General features: G+C 41.4%; 1 protein-coding gene across 1 annotated transcript in view; it reads right to left on the reverse strand.

The window, feature by feature from the left end:
* Scin (scinderin) overlaps positions 1 to 25,944 on the reverse strand; it is an 87,043-nt gene that overhangs the window by 28,086 nt on the left and 33,013 nt on the right. Inside the window, exons 4-7 of the mRNA XM_028872278.2 lie at positions 23,485 to 23,634; positions 2,925 to 3,017; positions 618 to 750; positions 19 to 107 (exon numbers count right to left, since the gene is read on the reverse strand). Coding sequence (XP_028728111.1) covers positions 19 to 107; positions 618 to 750; positions 2,925 to 3,017; positions 23,485 to 23,634 — 465 coding nt within the window. The remainder of the gene's footprint in view (positions 1 to 18; positions 108 to 617; positions 751 to 2,924; positions 3,018 to 23,484; positions 23,635 to 25,944) is intronic.

Consider the following 25,944-nt stretch of genomic DNA (forward strand, 5'->3'; position numbering starts at 1 on the left):
ATTTCTTTTCACACATACTTGAGTGTTGGTGGAATAATTCATTTTCTGTAGAAACTCCTCTGCTGTCTTCATTGCAGTCTTCCTCTCCTGTGGGTTGGCATTTTTACCTAAAATGAAAAATAAAGAGATGAAATTACAGATAAAATTACAAAATTACTATACTGCACTGTACACGGCCACATTACCCTGAACAGGCCCAATCTCATCTGACCTCAGAAACCAAGCAGGGCCCAGCTGGTTCCTCCTTGCATGGGAACACACTATATGATTAAGAAATACTTACATACCAAAAGTAAATGTGGTTATAATTTAACTTAAATATAGCAATGGGAGAATGACAAAATTCCTTGGTACATTGAATACATTTAATATCATAATAATTGACAGTTTATTTAACAATACATATTTCTGTTACTCAAATGCTTTCCTTAGCTCCCTAGTCTCTGCTGAGTAGTTCCAAAAGTTGGACCACTGGCTGCTTCTTAGGTGAGATATTTACAATCCGTATCTCAAGAGGGCTGCTCTGCTTTAAAATCAGGATGTTTTCCTTGCCCTCTTGGGAAGAAAGCATCCGTCTGAGCATGAAACGCAGCAACCATATCAATAGCATCTCTTACCTTTCCATACGAAAATTTGTTTGGCAGCACCGTGGTCCAAGATGAAGCATTCTTCAGAAAGCAACATTGCCATGGAGAAGGGGTTTTCTTCGGCCACCAAAGTCACCTTCATGGATCCACTTGCATCTGAGACCTAACAGAAAAGCCACGAACTCCATGATTTCATTTAGGGAAGAAGCAAACATTCTAAAACTGTGACATGGTGATGATAGCTACCCACTCTGTGGCTGTAGTGAGTGGACTGCACACTTTGAGAACACAAGCCTTACGAGCAAAACTGCCTCAAGACAAAGAGACAGAGCATCCCTGAGCCCAACCTACTGTATCCCAAACACTCTGTAAAACTATTCTTAGAGGCAGAAGAACTACTAACAGAAAGTTACATTCTGACACTCTCTCTAAAACTTCAGAAAACCATGGTGATAACCGCACTGTGTAAGGGCCCTCACAATGCTAGTGTATGCTAAGCTCCCTCGGCCCCTTTGTTCCATGATCATTTATTTTAAATTTTAGAGCAAACCTTTCAGGAGCTGATATATAATAGACACACAAGGCGGAGTATAAATTCGTTTAGGCTTCAGTTTCTGGGTCCCTATTAGATGGCAGTCACTGTACAGAGGAGAGCATTGATAGAGTGTAGTTTATGGCTGCAGATCTTTCAATGCCAGTCCTGAAATTTAACTATGTTTTCAGAAAACCATCAAGGTAAATTGTTTTCTGTCACAGGTGGAAATAAAGCCTTTAAGGAGGTTTTGTAGGTGGTTGTACAAAGGTGATATTTATTCACTAACCATCGCAATGCATTGGTTTTCACGGTCAGCTTGGGGGCCGCAGGGTGATCAGCGGCATGTTTGTTAAGTATGAAGGCTCCAGACCCAGATTCAATCAGCAACCAAGTTTTGCAACCACAAGGCGAGTTTGCACCGAGATTTGGCTTGCCAGTCTTATTTGGCCCCAAATGATTTCCAGGATGACACAGCTTAAATTGTACAGTACACAATATCCCCACTAGAGGGAGCCATGGTTCAAGATTAATACTTTCTTACATTGAACTATATCACTCATACATAATGCTATCCAAGAGGGAAGTTTTGATAAATGGTGGGGAACAAATGACATTTGCTAGACTATAAAAAGAGTAATAAAGTCACAAACCATTTAGTTAACAATGTCTGTATGGATCATGTTAAAAATACCAGTATTTAGCAGATATGATTATCAAATCACATTTTCCTTTATTGTCGAGGAAGAAAAGAAGCCACATTCCCATTAGAAAAAGGAAGTTATGTTACATAAATTAGTAATTCATCTTCATTCAGAACTATGAAGTTGGTAAGCTAGAAAGTTCCTTAGAAGGGCCATGTGTGGTGGCACACACCTCTAAATCCCAGCATTCAGGAGGCCGAGACTGGTGACTCTCCACGTGTTCAAGGCCATCCTGGTCTACATAGTGAGTTCCAGGACACCCAGGACTACACAGAGAGACCCAGTCTTAAAAAATCAAATAAAGAAAACGAAAGAAAATTCCTTAGAGACTACCAAATGCATTTTTCCTCTTCTTGTTGAAAAGGAGAGTATCACTAAATTGTGCAGGGAGATTACCACCTGCTCCAATGACCTGCTTAGGAAGTTGTGGGGGGGAGGGGCACAGGAGGAGTCCCGTCCCAGTCTCCTTCACTGCCTTGTTTTATGGCTTTTTGTCAATTTCACCAGAGTAGATTCAAAATTCTATTGCTGCAAGACACCTGAATAATCACCAAATAGAACTACTTTCTTCCTCCTCTTCCTCCCCTCCTCTCTCCTTCCCCCTCCTTCTCCTTCCTCCCCCTCCCCTCCTCTCTTCTCCTCCCCTTCCCTTTCACATTAGAAAACTCAGATGACTGTATCCGCCCAGTCACTAGGTCAACCAGCACCCAGTTCAGGGCGGGTTCCACCCTGTGCCCCTCTAGCTGACTGTAGAGTTCACCCTCCTGGAACAAAGAAAACACTCTTTGTAGTGAAAGGATATTCTAAAGATGAAGGTTTTACACTCTTACCAAGAATTTAGAAGAAAAGGCTTGCCAAATGTTTTATTCCACAAAGGAAATATTTTATCAGCTATACCATATCAACATATAACCATAACAAAATATAACCATCATGTAAGTTATGGCAGTAACTTCGTTATCATTAATGAATAGAACAAAAAGCTACAGAAGTGAACACTGTAGTGCATACATAAGTCTCTGTGAGGGCGAGGCGCGTTCCCTCCTCCAGTGGAGACAGTCTCCCCAGTGCTGAACTCAGAGTCCCACCCAGCGGACTCACCATGTACAGCTTCGCCATCTTCCTGTTACTTATGTCTGCCACGGCATCGTCGTCATTATCCCCATCTGGGAGTACAGGCTTTTGCCCTAAAACCTGGGAAAGGGGGAAGATGGGAAAAAGTAGTGCAGAATCTTAAAAGCAATGAGCCATCTTCTACTTGTAAAACCATCAACTACAAAACACAGGCAATTGAAATACCCAAGTCACGCATTTCTTGTCAATTTCTATAAACAGGTCTCTTCCCGTGGGTCAAAGGTGCAGGTGGCATGAAGTAAACAAACGCTGCACCTGCTGCTGACTGAGCTTCTAAGAAAGCCCACGTGACACTTAGGTGCATCCCCCTTCTTTAGTCTAACGGGGAGTAAGTAAAATGAGTTTTTAAACTAATTCCACAGCAGACAGAATTTCTCCCATGGCCTCTGCTTATAGAAGTAATCTGTAGTTTCTAACTCATTACTTGAATTATTGTTTGGGGGTAAAATATTGTGATGGTTAGTTAATCTCAACCATCAACTTGATCTAGAATCGCCTAGGTAATAAGCTCTGGGCATGTCTGTGAGGCACTCTATTGGTTAGGTTGAGGTGGGAAGATCAACCCTAGATGTGGGCGGCTCCACTCCCTAGGCTGGAGTCCCAAAGCTGTATAAAGAAGGCTTGTTGAGTATCAGCATTCGTCACTCTACGCCTCCTAACCATGACCACCGTGACTTCTGCCATTGTGATTTCCCTGTCGTGACTGAGTGTAGCTCACAGTGTGAGCTAAAATCAATCCTTCCTTGCATAAGAGGGTCTCATCAGGTTATTTAGTCAAGGCACTGGGATTGTAGGTACATACACCACACCCACAGCACAAGTTCAGTTTGTATCATGGACTACCATCAAGCTTTGTGTTACATTGTGCTTCCGACTGTTGGGACAAAAGTCAGAGACACGGTTGATGCTCCACAAGTATTTATGAACTGAATAGATAAATACATTTATCAATGCTTTGTATGTGTGACCCAATTCAAAAGTTCAAGTACATCATTTGGGAGACTATTCATTTGAATCTGCTTTGCATTTGTTTATACTAAAGCTGCAAAATACAAGAAGTTTAATTCATTAGCTTAAGTGACATAAATAACACAGGACAGACATAAAATGTAAACTTACTCTAAATAATGTAATTGTCATAATGTCAAGTTAAATTTAAACCCAGAAAAGGGACAAAAGGTATTCATAGATTCTGCAAATGGTCAACGACAAGATGTGAGCTCTTAGCTGTTCCTCTCATCATCATGGACTCTAACCTTCTGAATCTATAAACTCAGTTAAACACTTGCATTGCCTTGATTGTGGTGTTTGTCACAGCCATAGAAAAGTAACTAAGACATCGATACCACATGAAAATACCCATTACTGAATGTCAAACGATACAAGTGTACATAAGCCCTTCATGAGCATGTGTACAGTCTCAAGTTGAGAAATTCACCTGGAGACTTGTGTTCCGGGAACTTGACATCTTTTGTTTATGTGGTGAATAACAAAACATTTTAATTGTTATATAATCTGAAAGGCTGCAATAGAGTTTCTTTTTTGCTGAGAGTTGGAACATACCCCAAATTAAACACTTGAAACCAAAATCTCCTTTTAAAGGCATTTGTGTATTGATAAAAGCAAGTGTCACACTGAAGAATCACTCAGTCTCCCCAGGAAGCCCCTGTAAATCTATCCCAACCAAGGTAGCAGTTGGGAATAAATAATTCTAGTTAAGGGTGTAACTAATCCTGGCAAGTCTCCCATTGGGCCAACTGAGTCTGGGAACTGGGGTATATTTTAACTTTTAATTTCCAGACAATTCCCACATTAGCCAGGTATCTTAATTAGCCCTTTGAAGGATGCTAGCGCAGTTGGGAATTGAACCAATGCAACTTGCTGAAAACAGGCCAACTGCAGGGTAGAGATGGCATATGCTGCTGTGTCCCTAGGGGTCGTCTTCAGCCTCAGTTCAACAACTAAGTATTTACCAAGTACCTCACTGGGGAATGAAAGTGAGTTTCCAAACACCTTGCCTGTCCCTTAAGGATATTACACTCTGCCTAGAAAGAACAAAATAATTAAGTTACATCACTCTATTAGCTACTCTGTGCGTTTTGATCTTTGAAACAGACTGCTAATACTGCTCTTCCATTTGGTTCCAGGCAAGATTGAACATAAGCATAAAATGTCTTCATTTTCAACTCCATACTGTTGGCATCTGGCCCGTGAGACCTTTGTGTGTGGAATGGTGTGTTCTGACAGCGTAAAGGAGTAAGGAAACAGAAGAGCTCTATTTGAATCTGTTCCATAAAAACTCACATTGTTGCTGTGAGTTCCTCACATTCAGACCTGTCACTCAAGCTTAGAGCTTGCTTGTCTTCCCACTCCTGCTCGTAAGCATCCCTTTAAAATATCCCCGTCACCTAGCAAATTCCCAACTAGCCATGTTCCTGCCCCTGTTTGCATCAGGGTATCTCCAGTCCCCTCTTCTCAGAGTTTAAAGCCCTCTCTCCACTGAGTCACTGAATGCTCCCTTTTATAGTCATGGTAAGGGGTCCTGCAATATGGACTCTGGTGAAGGTCCCACTTTCCTGCCCTGGGCCACACTTATGCTGCCAACTCCCTCCTGCCTCCAGCCTTCCAGCCTCACCTCAATTGCTCATTATAAGCTGCCTAGCACACTAGCTGCTGAGACTTACTTCATACTTGCCCTATGCTTTAAGAGTATCACTTGATCAGGGAAATCCTGCCACTTGAAGCATGTGTGCACCTACATGCATGTACATATGTAGGACAGTCTGCTGAGTGAAATAAGCCAGACACAGGAGGAAAGATGTGACATGCTGTCACAATCATATGTGGAGTCTGAAGTGTTTGAACTCATGGGAGCCGGGGTAGATTGTGGATTCCAAAGATCAGTGCATGGAAGAAACAAGGCTTTGCTAACGGGGTCCAAATTTCAGTTATAAGATGAAAAAGTTCTAGAGAGCTAATGAACAGCACAGTAACTAAAGGACTGCATACATGAAATTTTCCAAGAGAGTGGGTCCTAATTTTTACACACACACACACACACACACACACACACACACACACACACACACGCATGCACGCACGCAGGGACGCACGCACACGCTCTAATTATTTGATTGTGATAGTTTCTTCACAAATATACATGAACACCAGAACAAAACATCATTTTGTCTACCTTATATAGACAAAATAATATATGTAATTATTATCAATTTTACCCCAAACCGATTAGAAATTAAAAGCAAAAGGCTTTTTACTTATTCTGCAGTAATCATTCTTAAACTTTAGTGTTCTCAGCCAGCATCTGGGTGATCTGACAAACACAAGCTGTCAACAGCCAGCGGCTGAGTCCACAGGGTCAGTACTAAGGTCTAGTACTCAGCCAATTCAGAGCTGAGTACTATCCTGTCAAGCCAGACCAGGAGGTGGGGATCCCAGAACTCTCAGATGTGGACATTACCCACCCCGTGCTCTCTCGGTGCGCTCTCCCCAGCACCTTCTCTCTCTAACCAGGATGACAACCTCCATGCCCCCCATGGGAGCAGTGGCCCACGCTTCCCCTGGGCTTATCCTCTTGCTGGATGTAGCTTCTACCTGGGGTGATGGGCGTGGCAAAAGCAAACCCGCGATTATTGCTGAGCTGGTTCAGTCAGCTATAATTAAGTTCATAATAGCCCTGCTCGTTGACCGGCTCTGAGTCACATCAGGGCCTTTAGTCATGCAATCGCATCCTCACCATTGCTCCATGAACCTAACCCCACAGAAAAGGGTTATACTCAAAAAGCTGACATGATTTCATAAAGCTAGCTGATAAGTGTTGAGGCTAAGTTTCCCACTTGTGTTCTTGTAGTGTCTTAGTTAACTCAAAATAATTGGTTACATACTTCCCTGAATTTCAAGTTTTTGTAATAGACAAAATAGTTCATTTCCCGGATAATGTTCATGGGACCCCTCCAGCAATCTGATGCTACAGGGGTCTGCATCTTTCCTTTGATGTAATAAATAGATGACATCAAGTGGTTTTTTTTCACAGAGAAACCCAGGATTTTGTCTGGCAGAGATAAAAATCACCTCTACACTGCTCAAGAGGCCAGCATTGCATCTGTTTTCAAATTCACTTCCACACTACTGCTCCATGCACCTGCCCATCATTTGGAAGCTTCTTTGGTTATGATACATTTTTGCTTCTTTAATTAAGGAGTGAGTTAAACACGACCTTTGACATCAGTTTGTGCTAGTCTGAATGAGAATGGCAAACATATCTGGATACTTGGTCAGCAGTCAGTGGAACGGTTTGGGAAAGATTAGGAGGCGTGGCTTAGTTGGAGGAGGTGTGTCACAGCAGGGAGACTTTGAGGTTTCAAAAGTCATGCCATTACAGTCGGCATTCTCTCTTTCTCATGGTTGTTGTCTCAAGGTTTCAGCTACTGCTCCTGCGCCATGCCTGCCTGCCTGTTGCGATGCTCCATGGCGTAATGGTCATAGACTCTAACCTTCTAGAACAGCAGTTCTCAACCTGTGGCTCACAACCCCTTTGGGGGTCACATACCAGCTATTCTGCACATCAGATATTTATATTATGATTCATAACAGTAGCAAAATTACAGTTATGAAGTAACAATGAAATAATTTCATGGTGGGAGACACCACAAGTTGAGGAACTGTATTAAAGGGCTGCAGCATTAGAAAGGTTGGGAACCACTATTCTGGAACCAAGAGCCCCTAAATTAAAAGCTTTCTTTTATAAGTTGCCTTTACTATGGCATTTTGTCACAGCAATAGAAAAGTAACCAAGACAGTCATTGTATATTGGTATAAGACTTCATTTGTTTGATTTTTACTTCTCTGAAAATGACTCTCACACATGTGCACTCATCTCGTCTAAAGCACATGTATTGGACAGGGTCTGCTTGTGTATTTTTCGCTCTCATTAGGCGTTGTGTGTATTCAGCCACGTACTTTTCAAGTCTGGTTTAACAGATTGGACACCTCTCTAAGAACTCTGCGTTGGCTGTCGTTTCGGTGTCGCGGCGGCCCTAGGAGGCAGCCCCGTTCTTCATCCCATTCTACAAGTGAAGAAGACTGGGTAAGGTTCAGGTTACACAGCTCTAAGTAACAAATCAGCTGAACTCTGGTTTCAGACTCTATATTCTTCACTATTCTTCACATAGTCTTCACTAGTACACTCTGCTTGCCTTGCGGAGGCTTTTAAAGGCTCCAAAGGCTTTTCTCTGACAGACTGCACAGGAAGTAGTTCTAGTCTCCCGCTGGGACTAGCCCAGGGTGGTGATGAGATGGGGAAGCACATGCTCTAGTCATGGGGATTGGGGTGCCACTTCCCACTCCACAGAACTCCTTTTCGTCTTTCTCCAACCCGTCTCCTCCTCATCTTCCTTCTTCTTGGATCTGCTATGCTGTGGCCATTCAATTCTGAGACAGAGAAATTCTTTCATCATATCAGAGTGTTGCATGGGCTAACAGACGTTAAACAAAGAAATAGTAGGCTGAGATGTAGGTCAATTGGTAGAGTGCTTGCCAAGGATGTAGGAAGCCCTGAGTTTGATCCTTGGTGCTACATAAAACTGGGCATGGAGGCATGCACCTTTGATCCCAGCACTTGGGAGGCAGAGACAGCTGGATCTCTGTGAGTTCAAGGCCAGCCTGATCTCCAAAGCAAGTTCCAGGACAGCCAGGGCTACACAGAGAAACTTTTTCTGGAAAAACAATTAGAAGAAGAGGAAGAGGAGGAAGCGGAAGTGGACGAAGAAGAAGGAGAGGGAGAGAGAGAGAAAGAGAGAGAGAGAGAGAGAGAGAGAGAGAGAGAGAGAGAGGAAGGAAGGAAGGAAGGAAGGAAGGAAGGAAGGAAGGAAGAAAGAAAGAAAGAAAGAAAGAAAGAAATTGTTCAAGATCATCCTTGAGTTTGAGGGCAGCCTGGGATACAGCAGGCCCTGTCCCAAAATAAAATAAATAAAAACACTAAATTGGGAGAATCAACAAGCTACAATTTGAAGGAAATGTGATCAACAATCATTCTCTGATATGAAAGAAAATTCTAGAACTCTAGAAATTATCTTATGGGAAGGAAAATATTCATATTTTAAGTAAAAATTTAGTCTACTAATCATTATCAACAATATGAACTCATAAAACAGTAATATGTATAGAAAAACATTAAAAAGTAAATAAAATGTTTTTTCCCTCAAATATAGTACTTGGTATGAATTTTTTTCTCTACAAATTTTTATATCTATTTTACAGAATTTTAGTAATAAGTATATTTATTTCTTTAACAAACAAAACAGCAAAAAAAATACATCTTTTTTGTCTTATGGGTTTTTTTTCCTTCCAAACAAAACAGCTATATCCTTACTTCATATGGACTAATTATCATTTCCTATTTATTGCAATCTACCATAGACACCTCAGGCCACTTAGGATGTCATCAAAGCATCGTAAGTATTCTTAATGGGTTGCTAACTGTCCTAAATCATTATATCAAAGAAACGTTAACTCGAAGACTTAGAAGTGACCTGATTATCCTGGCAGCCTCAAGTCTTCAGGAAAGAATTAAGTGGCTCCTGAGATTCCAATAGCCATTGTAAAAGGTATGATCTGAGCAGAAAGTGGGAAAACTTGCATTTCTTCTCAGTTCTGTCAATAAAAGTACTGGAAACATCTACAACCAAAGACTCTCTTTGTATGTTCAAGAGGTTGGAAATCTATTTAAATATAGCTTTTTTTTTTTCTTATCAAAGTTGACCATCGTTTCTGCTGCTCCTCTGTCTTCAGCAAGACCTCAGTTCTAAATAAGTCAGAAGATTTTTACATTAAATAATGGAGCAAATAAAACATTCCTGCTTCAGATACACAATCTCCTGCCTCGGAACTTCTTGGTTGACATTTCCAGTGCCCTGACTAACACTGAAGGCTCCTTTCGTGGAAAATGAGGCTTCACACTTGTATCTTGATCATTTTAGCATGCATGGCTTTCCTTCTGTTTTCACAATAAGCAGAGAAACCTCTAAGGCTTCATGAGGGAGTATTTTAATCCTCAGTAATTTTGCATTCATGTTCCTTCATTTAAATGAAAACCAATCAGTAGATTGTAAGCGCATAGAACATAGAAATCAATAATAAAAGCAAAAGCAGCTCCTCTAATGTATTTACTTGCTGCAGCACATTTGGTGCCATAGGTAGGCAAATATTTGATAATAGGGAAGATGCTGAGACAACTAAACACAAGGACTTCTGAGGAAGGGCTGTGGCCTCCTGTGGCAGCTGCCTCTGCCCTGGACATGAGATCCCAACACCTGCTCTCGGCTCTGAGCTTTGCAGCTTCTTGAATACTCTTGTTCCTTTACTGCCTTGTCAGACACAGGGTATTTGCTGACTTGGATTGTGAGTAGAGGAGTTTTGGAGTGAGGATTATGGGACACATAGTGACTGGCAGAAGGATGGGGTGAATGGAGCGTCTGTGCAATGATCTATCTAGCACAGGGCTATCCGCTAGCACTCGATGCAATGATGACCTGCCCCACAGCAAGGCTGCTGAACACAGCTGTCTCCAGCCATTTGTCACTACTGATCCCACAGTGTGGTTACTGTAACTAACTGAATTAAAGATGCTATTTCGTTTCAGTTTGTTTAAATTAAGCCTAAATGATGACATAGATCTTGAAGAAGCTATATCGACTGTGAGATTCTGGGAGGTCTAAGAAATGCCTGCAGGAGTTGAGATGTTGGTCTAGTACTCAGTATTGTTCTAGAATCCATATGTGAGGAGTTTGATTTCAAGACTCCCAGGAAAGCTAACTCATACATCACTGTCATTGATAACAGAAGTTACTATATACAGACAGTTAATACAGGAGCTACTATAAATGTGGAAAGTGAACTCAGAAACTGTTAAAAATGCATAAGACAAAAAGCCAACATTTGATTTATTTTTTGCAATCAGAACATATTAAAATATTAAGATTTTTTATTTTTTATTTTTTTGTTTTTAGAGACAGGGTTTCTCTGTGTAGCTTTGTACCTTCCCTGGAACTCACTCTGTAGAGCAGGCAGGCCTCAAACTCACAGATCACCTGCCTCTGCCTCCCAAGTGCTGGGATTAAAGGTGTGCACCACCACCGCCCCGCTAAAATATTTTTAATATTAATATTAAAATACCAGAACATATTAAAATCCAGCAATTGTTTTCACTGGTTGCATATCAGAACTATCTGGGCAGTTAGGAAAGAGAAGGTCAATGTCTGCAGGCAGATTAGAGAGCCAATGCCTAATTCTATCACTGTCTGTGCAGAGCCTAGGCCCTGCTGGCCCATCTGATAACATGATCCAAGGACGCAGGGTATCAGTGTTATCAGTGTGTATCATTCATCCCCACCACCAAGACCGCTCAGCTAAGCATTCTGAGGTTCCCTTTACCCACCCTGCACACCCTCCCTGGGCAAGCAGCACTCATGGTCTGGAAGCCACTCTAACACAAATACCAGGGAAAGATCTGAGGCCTTCCACCTTTTCTGGACATGACTAAACATTCTGCTGTAAGACCTCAAATCCACTTTGAACATCTCTATCTGTCCAGTTCTTGAACGGATACTGCCAACATTTGCCTTTGGCTTTTCTATGTGTTACCCTCTTGCCTTTTGAATGACTGTTCATTCAACGGGATTAGGCAGACTGAGCTAGAAGGAGCACTCATAAGGCTCCCTGAACTTGCTTCTACACTTAAAACGGTGCGATGATGGATGTCACTTATTAATTAATATGATTAACCAAAAAATGTTTGGGAAGTGATTGTTGATATTGCTGGCACACTGTGAGAACAAAAGCTAAGGCTATGTGGACTCTTACCCTGGTCAAAGCATCACTCTCCTTCTCTTAAACAGCCCTGCATCTTCCTACCTGAATGTGTTTTCTTAAGACAGGGTCTTCACCACATAGCCCTCGCTAATGTGAAGTGATCTGCCTGCATCGGTGTGCAAGGGCTGGGATCAGTTATCTCACCCACCTCAAATCCTTTCCATAGTGGTTTCACCATGAACTTCTATCTCCTTGTGAACTTATATTTTCTTGTTGTTTTTTATCTTAGTCTAATGATTTTACTGAGCAGACTGCATGTTTTGTTGATTTTTTTTTAATTAATTAGAGACAAGGAAGGTCTCTCTCATGTACCCCAGGATTACCTCAAATTCACTAGTCAGCAGAAGGGGACCTTGAACTTCTGATCCTCCTGTTTCCACCTCTCAAGTGCTGGGACTACAGGTGTGTGCCACGATGTTCAGTTTATTCGATGTTGGGATCATGCTCAGGGCTTCCCAAATGCTAGGAAAGCACTCTACCAACTTGGCACATCTCATTGCCAGGTCAAATCTTATACTTTAGACTTAAAACTACAAAGTGATGATGGATCCATTTCTCCCTCTCTAAGCAAAACAGAACTTGTGTGTTCAGCAGGGCAGTGGTTGGCCATGCCCTGAAGAAGGAACACAACAGTCATCTCTTCCTTTTGAGTTATCTCTGTATTTATGGTGTATATAAAGCCACTATGATTTAGTTATAAAATAAATTCTCTTCTCCTCCCATATGTTTAACTCTTATCTCCTCCCACAGTCTTGCACATAGGACTTTATTTTAGCGAAGTAGGAGATATCAGTTAGGCAAGATTTACTCTGGGAGTGTCTGAGGTGTACCAGTTCCATGGATAACAGCAGGGGACTATAATTCTTAACAAGTTAGCTTTCAGTGCAGAGATGTATGTGGGTTTCCCTGGGCCTTCCTGAGTGCCAGTGTGGGCAGAGACTATTAGATAAGTCTGTAGGAAAAGACATTAATATGGTCAGGCAGTTATTTCACATTTGAGCAAATAGGAAAAAACAATGAACTTTTTAACTCCATATATTCTAAAGAGACCATGTGGATTCTCAGTCTGAGAATTGTTTAAAGAGCATCTGGTCCCCAAAGCTATTTCTGCACCATGACATCTCTGAGCCTCTTGCCCCAACCACTTTCTTGTTTTCAGTAAACTTGGAGACATCAAGCTTCATGAGAGGAGGACTGGTGAACAGAAGACTGTTTTCCCCTCCAGTTTCTTTCTATGAGACAGAGAAAATCTACACGTGTCTCTCAGGTAAAACACCAGTGAAACCTCCATTGACATTACTTTGTTTTCATCCCCATGTATGCAAGTAGCTTTAGCATCCATCCCTACAAAAGAAAGTAAAGAACCCACTTATAAGTAACATTAAACTAGATGAGGCCAGCATCAGCTTTGACAAGACCTTCTATATTAACACAGCCAGAAAAATTCTAAGCACCAAAATTTAATTCTGCGCACTTGGCTTGGTTTCCATACACTTGGATAGGTTGAAACTATCTTCACACATTTGGCACCAGGCTTAAAAGAATGTGATTTCTTTCTAAGAGAATGCCTACCCCAATGATGCTGAATCTAATGTCTCCAGGGAGAAGGAACAGCTGGACAGTGACAGCAGGAGATCTGAGACAGAGGATCCAGCTGGTCCACCCACGGCTAACATTCCACTATCGAGACTACAAATGATAACAGAGAAGATACAAAATAAGGGGGACTTACCAAAGAGGTCAGCCGGAGTGTTCTGGGTTCTAGAACACCCCAGGGTTTCCGGCGTTCTGGACAGTTGAGCATGTGTGCCCTAAGCCGGGCATGGGGGCTCAGGTCTTCTCAGCCTTTGAGAGACTCAGGCAAGAGGATCACTGCCAGTTTGAGGCCAGTCTGAGTTACATGTCAGCCTGAAATTAATCAGTTAACTACTTAAACTGAGAAGAACGTTTACTCTGGAAGGTTCCCCCAGTGGCCTATTCTCATTCTCATGCAGGCTAGTCACACAGCCTCTTCTAGAGAAAAGAGAAAAGTCACTCACTTTTCTAGTCTATAAGGAGGGCACATAGCAGCAGCTACTGTGGTTCCACCAGGCCACCCTTGCCCTGCCTCGGAGGTCATCAGGAGATTCTGTCTGAAATGTGAAAGCCTTTCCTCTCCCAGACAGTGTTCCCAGCTACAGCGCTGGATACATTCACACACAAGCTTGCTGGTGGTTCTGAGCAATCAGCCTCCATAAAGTGACCCTGAACCAGTGAGGGGTGGACTTGCTGGTTAAATCTTGTGGTCATCTCAGCCTTCCAAGGGCCGGTTCCCAAATGTGTTCCACACTGCTTCTCCAGGGTCTCTCTGGAACTGAGGCCTGGGCCTGCTCCTTAAATAACTAACATGTGGCTGTATCACTTGACCCCTACGTGGGCTCTCAGGAGTGTCTTCCAGATCCTGACAGCCCTTATCTCTGAGTCAGGTTTTGTGGGGATGTAGCCCCAAGGAGGGGGTAATACACGTATCCATATCATAGAACGGCTTCCTGAAGCAGCTCTTCCAATACAGTCCATGGAAGGTGCCACTCCCGTGTGAAGAGCTGCCATGGTGGCCGTTATTACCTCCTTCAAAGCAAAGGACATCTAATTGACTATGTAATTTGTAAACTAATAAAAGCTGTAAGTTTCAAGAAGATTGCAACCAGAATGAGTGAGGACTAAAGAGAAAATTCATCCTATGATGAGCAGGCCGTTGTCCAGCCACAGAGCTCCAGGGCAGACAGTGAGCATCCCAAGCCAACTGTGGTGCACTCGGTACTCACTCCCAGACAGTTTCTAAATAGCTCATTAAGCTCATCTACACGCATGCTATCCATACATTTTGTTTTTCATTAGTGGTAAGATTTTTAGTTGATTTAGTGTGACAAAACACTAGTATTTAATTTCTAGAGTACTCATAGCCTAGGACTTCATTTAGTAGTATATTTACATAGAGTCCGTGGCATGCAGATATGAACATATTTTCATTTTAGTCATATGGTAGTATTGTTTTCATGATTAAAAGAAAATATGGGCTCTCTAACACTAAAGCTCTTCTAATGGTTTCCAATCCCTTTGTAAATGGCCGAATACTCTATTTACCTGAACAATGGTTTCCTTACAAGGTCATTTTAAAATTATCTTTATTAATATGATGTATATATATTTTGTTTCAAACAATATAACTCCAAAATTATGATGCATTTGATGCCCATGTGACCCATTGATCTGTACAAATGCTGTTAACATAATCCAGCTAGGGCACACTGGGATCCTTGGCTCTGGGCAAACAGCATTAACACCATAGTTCAGATGTCCTCCACCTCAGGGAAATCTTCATTCCACAGAAGCAGATTTCTTCATGACATTAAACAAATGCTAATCGTAAAATAAATGCTAAGGGAATGTGAGCTGATAAATCTTGAAACCCTTTTAATATACAGGCTCAAAAATTTCTTAGCATGAGATATGACAGGAAGTGACATGAATTTAGTGTTACTGTTTTTTTTTGTTTTAGACTGAAAAATTATGTCATTATAAAATAAATGCAAAGGAGTATAAGCCATTAAATAAGAAATTTGGCCATTAATATCTGGGGCTGGTTAATTTTTAGCACAAGAGATTAAAGGGAAATTGGCTTTAAAGGACTGAAAAATGCAGTCTTACTATTAGCTCTTTGTTAATATTGATAACATGTAATCAATATTATGACAATATGAGGTACACTTAAATGACAGCTGAAACCTGTGATTTTTGTTCAGTTTTTATAGCAGTTTATCTAGTTTGTATAGCAGTCTTATCTAGTTTAATATTTAATATTGATTACATTAACTCATTGATTCAAAAGTATACTTTGAGGGCAAAGTTTCGCCTGCTCTCTGTGGAACTCCCTGAGTCCAGCTCTCTTGGGATTGCATCATCCCATTTACAGCCCCTGCCATGGTCTCTCACTTCTGCGGCAAAGGAAAGAGAAAAGTTACTCAGAAATGACTGTCACGTGGTGTCCAGTCAAGCTGATTCTAAGAAAGTGGTATCTTATCAGTAAGGTCACAAGTCGCCATGTTGAATTTTGATGAGACAACAATTATCTAAGATCCTGTCACTTTATTACAGCATACGGTTGACTATGCTATCATCTATGCTGTTCTTATCTTGGTTCAGACTATTTCAATTCTTCCCATCAGAAGAGTGTGATAAGGGACAAAATGCATATCGGAGTTAAATAAATAACAGAAATTCAGGTAATAGATTCATTGAATTAAGTGACTGAGTCAACCCTGGTGGTGCAGACCTGTAATCCCAGATACTTTGGAGACTGAAGCAGGAATATTCAAAGTTCAAAGCCGGACTGAGCTACAGAGAGATGTCAAGGTCAGCCTGGGCAATTTAATGGGGCCCTGTCGCAAAATAAACATGAAGAAAGAGGGGAAATGGTGTACTTGAGGGGTGGGTCACTGGCTCAAGGCCCTGGGTTTGGTCCTCAATAGTGACGAAAACAGAACAACGCAATGAACGCTGCTTTGGGCAATGCTCAGCAAGAATGTAGACAGGAAAAGCTACAGCAGCCGTAATGTAGTATTTGCCACCCTACTTTCTTGGCTATCAGTTATGCAGCATGTCATTGCTGTAAAGGAAAGTGGAAGAAAAGGTTTCCTCCCAATGTCACAGCGAGAAGGAAGGGTAAGGAGCCTGCCCTCTGGCCCCGCTGCACTCAATCTATTCTGTACAGGAGTAACCTAGACAGAGTGGCAAATATTTGATCCTCACCTGGCTCTCATAATAATAAAACTTTAATCAGACAATAAATTCTGGTGACCATCTGCCACGTACTAGACACCAGGAATGAGGGTTTGACATTTAAGGCACTGTTCAGTTTCTCAAGAACTTACAAAAAGATCCAAGAGAACAGAGGAAGAGTCAACATCGAGCCCCATACTACTTGGAAAGCACACCAAGACAAACATAGTTTTCTACCCAACTTTCGTTTGGGTTTTGCTATGTCTATTGACCAAATAAATTTCTCAGGCAACTCAAATTTCCATTTTTACAAAGTGCAGAGTTTGTACTAACAATGAAATAAATGAGATAGATACAGAAAACAGTTTAAGGGGTATTTTTTTACATGTGTATTATAGACACAAAACAGTCTTAGATCTTCTTTATATTTAAAGAGATCAACACTTCCTTACTTGTTCTCTGATGAAAGGAAAAGGGTGATTTTTTTTTCTTTTTAATAGTTTTTTTTTTTTTTTTTTTTTTTTTTTTTTTTTTTTTTTTTTTGCCCCATGAAGCCTTAAAGCCTTTAAAAATACTGTATACATTGTTCCAAAATGATTGCAAAGGATTTTCACATCAGCACCTCAGCTTTATTATTACACTTCTTGGGCTGACTTCACTCTGATTCTACAAAGATAAATGGAGAATGGTTTATCTAATCCCTGGGACATAATGCTCCATCTTCTCCATAGAGGAGAGTTGAAAAACTGTTAGATTGAGTTAAATGTGTAATTATGCTTCAGTTAAAAGACTAAAACACAAATCCTGGGGCTGGAGGGATGGGTACGTGGTTAAGTGAACACCGCTCTTGCAGAGGACCAGAGCTTGGTTCCCAGCACCTATGACAGGTTTGACAAAATCCTACATCTCCTTTTTCCATCTGATTTCTTTCTTAGTGCCTTTCATGCTGAAATGCACAATGTGGATGGGTGCTTCATATGCGTGTCCCAAAGCTTAGGTCATCGAATTCAAAATCATTCCGATTTGTGCATAAGCCTTTTACTGTTTAGTTGGATGAAGGAAAAGACCTAAGCTAGATGATTGAAAAAACAAACTGAATCTCTAGAACTGCGCAGTTCCTTAGAGTTCTGGGAGCATCCAGCTTAAGTCAGAGTGGTAGGCAGTGTGCTAACAGATCTTGAAGGAGCAATGCTGGGGCCAGACCGAGTGGCCAAGGCCAGTGAGCAGCAGGGGTGTGGCTTACAGGAAGAGGAAGATCACACTTTTGTGGCTGCTGGGCAATATCTAGGAAGCTGACCTGACCTAGAAAGAAAAATTCTACAGATGAGTGACTGTGTATCAAAAGAACAGTGTCTACGAGCATTCCAGGGCTCAGGACTTCACCTGGGAACTTGGGGGCTGTTTCAATCATTATGATTATCACAGAACATAGCAGTTATTCTCCAGGGAGTTATCTGTAACCAGCTACCAAAACAAGAAAGACTGGCCAAATATGTGAATTATTCTCATCTAAATGCCAGATACTCCTATATAAATGTAGTTGGTCTTACCATGTATTTCAATCAAAAATATGGCTTTGTTCATGCCAAATGCATGAATTATTCTTATCTAAATGCCAGATACTCCTATATAAATGTAGTTGGTCTTACCATGTTTTTTGATCAAGAATATGGCTTTGTTCGTGTATATGCCAACACTGTCATTTCAACCTTGAGAGAATAGGAAGTTGGCTCATTTTCTGGCAAATGTGTTTTGCATTCTCTAAGCATTAATGAGCAATGCAGTAGAGCTGTGAGAGCTACACAAATATGAAAGCAATGTCTTACCTCACAGACTGTGGAGTGACGTCAATAAGATATGGGTTTTATTTGACAGTATACTTTGGAGAAATACTAAAATTTTGCTCTTCGGCTGAATAAGATTTTTAAAAGTTGATTTAAGAGCCATCTAAACTACTCAACTCTAGTCTTTATTTACCAGATACCCAGATCTGCACATATTAAATATCCAATCAACTTGCAAAGAGACTGGATAAATTATTTTATTATTATCATTTATGACTGATAAAAACAAGAGCACCCCAATTCATAGACTGGGAGAGACTTTAGAGGTTAATCCAAACTGTCTGTGAATACCAAAGAGCCTGAAACATGAATTTCATAAGAAGGATTCCAACAAACAGGACATTCCTTATCTGTGAGGTGTGCGGCCCTCAGCACCCATTGCTGCTTTTCCCCTTTTCTAGAACCTAGCTCCTCTGCTAGAGTAAAACAAGCTGAGACTACATCTATATTGGCAACAAACCTGTGGTGGTTTGAATGAAAATACCCCCATTGGCCCATATATTTGAATGTTTGCTTCCCAGTGGGTGGACTGTTGAGGAAGGATTAGGAGATGTGGCCTTGTTGGAAGAAGTGTCTTGCTAGGGGTGGACTTTGAGGTTTCAAAAGCCCAAGTCAGGACCAGTACCCTCTCTCTCCACCTCCAACTTGAGAGTCAGATTTTATCTCTTAGCTGCTTCCCCAGGACCATGTCTGCCTGCCTGTCTGCCACCATGCTTCCCACCGTGATGATCATGGACTCACCCTCTGAAACTGTGAGCACGCCTCCAGTTAAATGCTTTCTTTTACAAATTGCCTTAAGGGGTCATGGTGTCTCTTCACAGCAATAGAACAGTAACTAAGACACAACCCGAATGCTCAATAAACACTGTGAGACACAATATGATATTCTGATTTTCCTTCCAATTTTCTTTCTTTATCAAGAATCTGAAACAATGTTTAAACATATGACTTTGCAGGAACCTTACAGCTGTTTTTATAAAAACAAGAAAGGAACCAGTTCAGTCCCACAGCAAATGCCTGCATCTCCTGCGCTGTTCTCATGGCTGGCATTTGCCGCCAGCATTTATAATGATTATATAGTCAAGTTCATTACAGTATATTTAAAAAAGAATCTTTCTGCCTTAGGAAACAACCTGCCCCTTCTCAGTCTCTCATCTCACCAGATGCTGTCTTAAAAAAAAAAAATCAACAAAACAAAAAACAAAGTCCATAATCAGAAAAATTATCCTTCTCCTTGGGGCATCTTTCAGCCTCTCTCCTAATGTTTAAAGAAGACTACAGACAATGAATAAACTTCAGGGCCTTTGGGCTAGTGAGATAGTTAATTTCCCTTCATGTTCACTGGTTATTTTAAATATGAAAAGAAGAAAGACCAGGGAAAACCTTTACATAATTTATGTGCAGTCTTTCATAGTAAATGTGTTTATATTCAAGAAAAAAAAACACAGAGCAGAATGTGAGTAGCTAAGGCTTAGTGGCTTCATCACGTAGGATTGCTTTCACAGCCAGACCCAGGAGCTGCTAAACACACAGCAGAAAGCAGAGTAACCGCACATCCTGTTGCCCTCACGGTCTTTTAGTGTGTCCTTACCATGTCCTGTCTTCTCTGTAATTTTACTCTACAAAGTGCTTTGGTCTGAGAAAAGACATATTCAAATTGTGTGGAAATAATGATCAACAGACAAATGAACTAGTGGCCATGGCCTGGTTCCACACATGTCCCAAGCATTCAGCATTCAGTACAGAGTCGTGGCCACTGGATCATTTTACTAATTCGAAAATCCTTGATTTTGAGGCTTTATTTTCTTTCTCATGTAGACATTAAAGTTTCCAGACTTAAGTAACTTAAAACATCCTCTCCACACAGGATTAAGGGTGAACTGTGAAGGGTACTGAAAGATGCTTAGATTTGCACACCCCTCTAAAAGAGCACCAATGTACAATCTCAGGGGAAAAAATGGCATTTCCTTATCTTACACAGAAGACTCCAGACAATTTCTGTGCTTGTCTGCTATGGAGAACTTTGGCTCCCTCTGAGAAAAAAAATATTTTTAAGTTAATAAAATAAAATTCAAAGGATTACAATGAAAAACAATTATATTGGAATATAACTATCAACAAATCTATCATTGACCTGTTTTGAGACAGGCTGCCATGTAACCCAGAGTGGATTTGAACTTGCCACGTGCCCTTGAATTCTTGATCTCTTCCCACCACCTTCTGGGTACAGGGATTCAATTTCCTGTGCCATTCCCTGGTCCTAAATGTATTTTTAAGAAGCCAGCTAATATATGAGCTTTTTCCAGGTGTAGTGAAGCATGTCTTTAATACAGTGCTTGAGAGGCAAAGGCAGGAGGATCTTTGTGAGTTAGAGTCTACAGAGCAAGTACCAGGACATTCAGGGCTGGGTAGAGAGACCCTGTCTCGGGGCGGGGAGTGGGGATCAGCTTCTTCATCAGCTTATTGAACAACAAATATCAAAAATAACTACCACTGGACAGTGGTGGCACACTCCTTTAATCCCAGTACTGGAAAGGCAGGGCAGGTGAATCTCTGAGTTCCAGGATAGTCTGATATACAGAGTGAGTTCCAGGACAGCCAGGGCTACACAGAGAAACCCTGTCTTGGGGAGCAGGAGACCTACCAAGTTGTGATGAAGCTAACTGATATTTTGAGGTTATCCATTATAACTGAATTGTGGTCTAAATAGTCACAGGAACAGGCATGCTACTCTGGTTTGTTATACTCACAATTCGAGGAAATACCACACTCACAAGTGCATGAAAATAAAGTTGTAATTTTTCCCAACCAATTGAGGTCTTGAGTTCTATCATCACAGTTACCAACTTCAAAATTCTAGAAGATAAACTAGTTTCCTGTAGGTGCATAGTTAGTTCATCAAACAATCACTGTTGCCATCAGGCTGCAAAGCCTCAGCGATACAAAGCCCACCGACTGCTTCCTCTCACCTAAGAAGGGCTCTCACTGGAAGTTTGCTTCAGTTCACTGCACCAGGAAGAGCAGTGAGAGAGAATGCAGCACAGACCCTGAACATACTGAGTAGAGACCTAGTGCATGCATTTTTAGGAATTCAAAGCCAAAACAGGGAGTCTCTGAAACACAGACAGCATCTTAGGAACTGGAACTCTTTACTGCCGTCTAGTATTTGAAAGTTAAATTTGTGTCTTTAGATTTATCTCTTCCATTAGCATTTTTATATCTTAACACAATGCTTAAACTTTCTTTTCCAGTTTTTTGAAAGAAACACAATAAACACCCAAGTCTGAGTGTGCACAGGCATGCCACCATGCCACAAGTAGTTGTCAGAGGTGAGTGTGACAGTAAAGTGTGTTAGTTAGGGTTTCCATTGCTTGATAAAACTCCATCACTAAAAACAACTTGGAGAGGAGAGGGTTTGTTTCAGGTCACGTGCTCCCATCACAGTCCACTATGAAGGGGAGGAACTCAAGGCAGGGACATGGAGGCAGGAACTGAAGCAAAGGCTGTGAGGATCACTGCTTACAGCCTTCTCCACATGGTCTGCTTTCTCACTCCGTCCAGGACCACCTACCCAGGTGTGGTACCACCCCCACCCCGTGGGATGAGCCCACCCACATCAACCATCAGTGAAGAAATTGCAGCAGGGCTTGCCTATCGGCTAAACTGGTGGGTGCATTTTCTCAATCGAGGTTCCTTCCTCCCAAATGATGCTTACTTATATCATGCTGACGTAAAACTAGTCAGCACATAAAGAGTTCATTCTAGAGAGCTATGGAAACCTCCATATTCATTACAGAAAATCATAAATATCCTATTTATAAGACAAAATTCTTGGCGTACTTGAAATATATAAAATATTGGTGTATTTAACGCTTTGGTACAAGATTTTCCATTCCTTTAAAAACGTGCTTTTATTTTTATTATTTTTTTTGTGTGTGTGTCAATGTTTTGCCTGCCTGTGTATCTGTGTACCATATGCATGCCTGGTGCCTGGAGAGCCTAGAAGAAGGCAGTGGATTCCCTGGACCTGGAGTTAACAGATGGGTGTGAGCTGCAATTCCTAACCATTCGGGTGTTGGGAATCGAATCTGAGTTCTCTGGAAGAGCAGCCAGTGCTCTCAACTGCTGAGTTATTTTTCCAGCCCCAGATTTTTCATTCCTTAATGAAGTAGTTGTTAACACTTTACGTTAAAGAAAATGAGTACATTTAAAAGGTAATTAAATCTAGATGATTAAACAATTACAGACTTTGAAAATGTATGGTGATGAGTTCAGTGGCAGACAACTTGCCTAGCATGCTCAAGGCCCAGGTGTGAGCACCAATACTGATAAGAGGAGAAAGAGGTATAAGCAGGGTCAAGAGACCCCGAGAGGAAGCAGGTGTGACTGAGTCCTCACTGTTCCGCGACTTCTGGGGCAGTTTGAATGTAATTGGCCCCCATAATGCCATAACCTCACAGGGAGTGGCACTATTAGGAGGCGTGGCTTTGTTGGAGTGGGTGTGGCCTTGTTGAAGGAAGTGTGTCACTGTGGGGGTGGGCTTTGAGGGTTCCTATGCTCAGGACAGGCTCCCAGAGTGTCTGTCGACTGCCTGTTGCCTGCTCGGATATTTCTCCAGCACCATGCCTGCCTGCATGCCACCATGCTCCCTGACATGAGGGACTGAACCTCTGAACTGTGAGCGAGCCACCATAATTAAATGTTTCTTTTATAAGAGTTGCCATGGTCATGGTGTCTCTTCCCAGCAATAGTAAACCCTAACTAAAACAATTTATGTAACCTTGGTGCTTTTAAAAAGCTAATTTTAGCCTAGACTCCCATTTGGAAATATATTTGATCCCATCCCCTTCCCCTAGACTCTCTCTCTCTGTCACACACACACACACACACACACACACACACACACACATGCACGCACGTGTGCGCGCACACACACACACACACACACACACACACACACACACGGACGCACGCACGCACGCACGCACGCGCACACACACACCTATGGCACAGAGTTTCCAGCAGACAAATCACAGTACCTTCATGAGCTCTGATGGCTCACTTCCTTCTTCCACCACAATGAGCTGAGATCGCCCCTTCCTCTCATTGTCCCGAATGCCGATGGCAACCTGGCTTGCTTTCAGACGCTCGTATTTGTTGCATGAGGAACCACACCACTGGTAAATTTCCTACAAGAAAAAGACCGATCTTTTGAGCTGAAATGTCTGTAGAGGACTTCCTGATTACTAAAGATAGCTTAATAAAAACACAGAGGCATGGTAATAATATTCTGTATAACAGATAAACAAAGGGTGGTGGTTAGTAGAAACTCACAACTGTCACAGCGCAGAGCAGAAGTGTCTGCAGAGTGCCGGGCCGTAAATCAAACACCAATGTCACACACTCTTTGACAACAGCCCAGAGAGTGTAGAGGAGGAAGGGAGTGAGAAAAAACGTACAAAGCCAGAGATCAGGGGAAACTGGGTGTTGCTTACATAAGATCTGCAGGAGATAAGTTCCAGCCTGGATTCAGGCGGATACACGGCCCCCAGGCCTAGCTTGGAGAGAAAGTCAGTTTTCTTTAGGGGTGTGTCCAGTGGATGACCCCACACCCATGTGCACAAGGGCGGCACTAATTAGATTCAGTGGGATCTATATATATAGACATGAAGTTGGGAGGGACCATGGGGAGTAACCCAGGAAGAGTTGGAGGAGGAGAATGCGAATGATTAAAATGTATTGCATGCATGTATGAAACTCTCAAAGAATACACACAAATGTTATATTTTTAAGAAGAAAATTAAAATTAAGATATGTAAAATTTCATGCATTTATCTGCATCTTATTGACTTGATGGAATTATAAAGAGCATTTAAATGAAAACTATGGATATATATCAGCACTCTTTTGTGTATAATATCTATTAACTATAATTTATAAAAGTAAATTTACATAGATTACTTAGATTAAAATTTGTGTAAGTACCTTATTTCAGAAAGGTAGTCAAAATATGTTAAAGTATTAAATTTTGATGCTCATTAATTATAAATAATATTTTGTAAAAGAAATTGTTCTTTCATTTAAATTAGTCAATGCAAATTAGCTACATATATATTTATTTATATATATATATATATAATCCCACACAGCATGGAACTTTAAATAGGTATATATTATTGAATGACTACATCTAAGAAACTAAGATATCTAAATTCACTCAACAATTCTTATCAAGAGCCATGAAAAGAGTTAATGACCTTTGACTCAGTAAAAATTCATTTTAATAATTAGTCACAAAAGAAGAAAAACTTACCTGCACAAGAATTGTAACCACTATGTAATGTTAGTGAGGCATTATAAAGATATTAAATATTCCATAACAGGATAAGATGTCTAAATTAAGATGCACAGAAAGAGCTGGATGCTGAACTACTAAAATTACTCTTAACACAGAAATACAGAGAAATAGGAAAAGTCATTTGTTATATCACAGAGATCATCTCATGTGTCACTTAGTTGCCACATTACAGATTTAAGTTTGAGGACAGTGGTCATAATATGCACAGCTGCAACTGTAAAATAAAGACTCTTGAAAATTGTTTCCTTTTTTGAGATTATAAAATAATTACACCACTTTCCCCTTCCCTGTCCTCCCTCCAACCCCCCCCCACCCCCACCCCGTATGTCCTTGCTCTCTAAGATGAAAACATTTTTTCAAGATGAAAGAAGTTACTTGCTTCCCAGGTACCCAGCCTGGGAGAGGGGTCCGAGTTCTCACACACTAGAAACCTCCAGGAGCTTCCTGTGAGGGTACTCTAGCAGCAGAGAGAATCATTAAATCTGCCTCTAACAGCAAGGCTTTCTGGGATCTGTACTAGAGAAAGGCTCATGCACTACATGAGCAGCAACAGAAACGTGCTGGTAGAGGTTGCTACGGAACTGCCCTGCAGGACACTCGGAGACCCCTCATCACGGCCGAAACTGGGGTGCTTTTTAATACGGTGTGGAAATCACTCAGGTAAACTATGAAGGATAAAATGAAGCCACAGAAGAACACAGTGAAGCAGAGCCAAAAAGATGCATTGGCTACAGAGAAAGGTATTTAAGGAGGCGTGACTAGCTGTGGAGAAACCCACCACTGTCCCATTCACTAAGGCAGAGCTCTGTGTGAGGACGACTCTGGAGAAAGAGGGATAAATATGATGAACCCAACAGGGTGAGTGTGTATAGAGACACTCGCTCTAACGTACTTGCATCACCGTTGTGTTTCAATTTTCACACGTCTCACCTGGTGAGCTTCGGAGAGGTCGTAAGCACAGTAGTTAAATATGAGGGAGGACTAAGCGTGAGCGAAGAGGGTCTGGGCGGCCACTTGTTGGTACATGACAGTGTGTTGGCAGATTGTGTGTGTGTGTGTGTGTGTGTGTGTGTGTGTGTGTGTACAGTAATAACAGAAAATGAAAGCACACTCACACTGTAAGACATCTTCATTCCAGAGT

The sequence above is a fragment of the Peromyscus leucopus genome, chromosome 14 (genome assembly GCF_004664715.2).
Source record: "Peromyscus leucopus breed LL Stock chromosome 14, UCI_PerLeu_2.1, whole genome shotgun sequence".
Taxonomy (NCBI): domain Eukaryota; kingdom Metazoa; phylum Chordata; class Mammalia; order Rodentia; family Cricetidae; genus Peromyscus; species Peromyscus leucopus.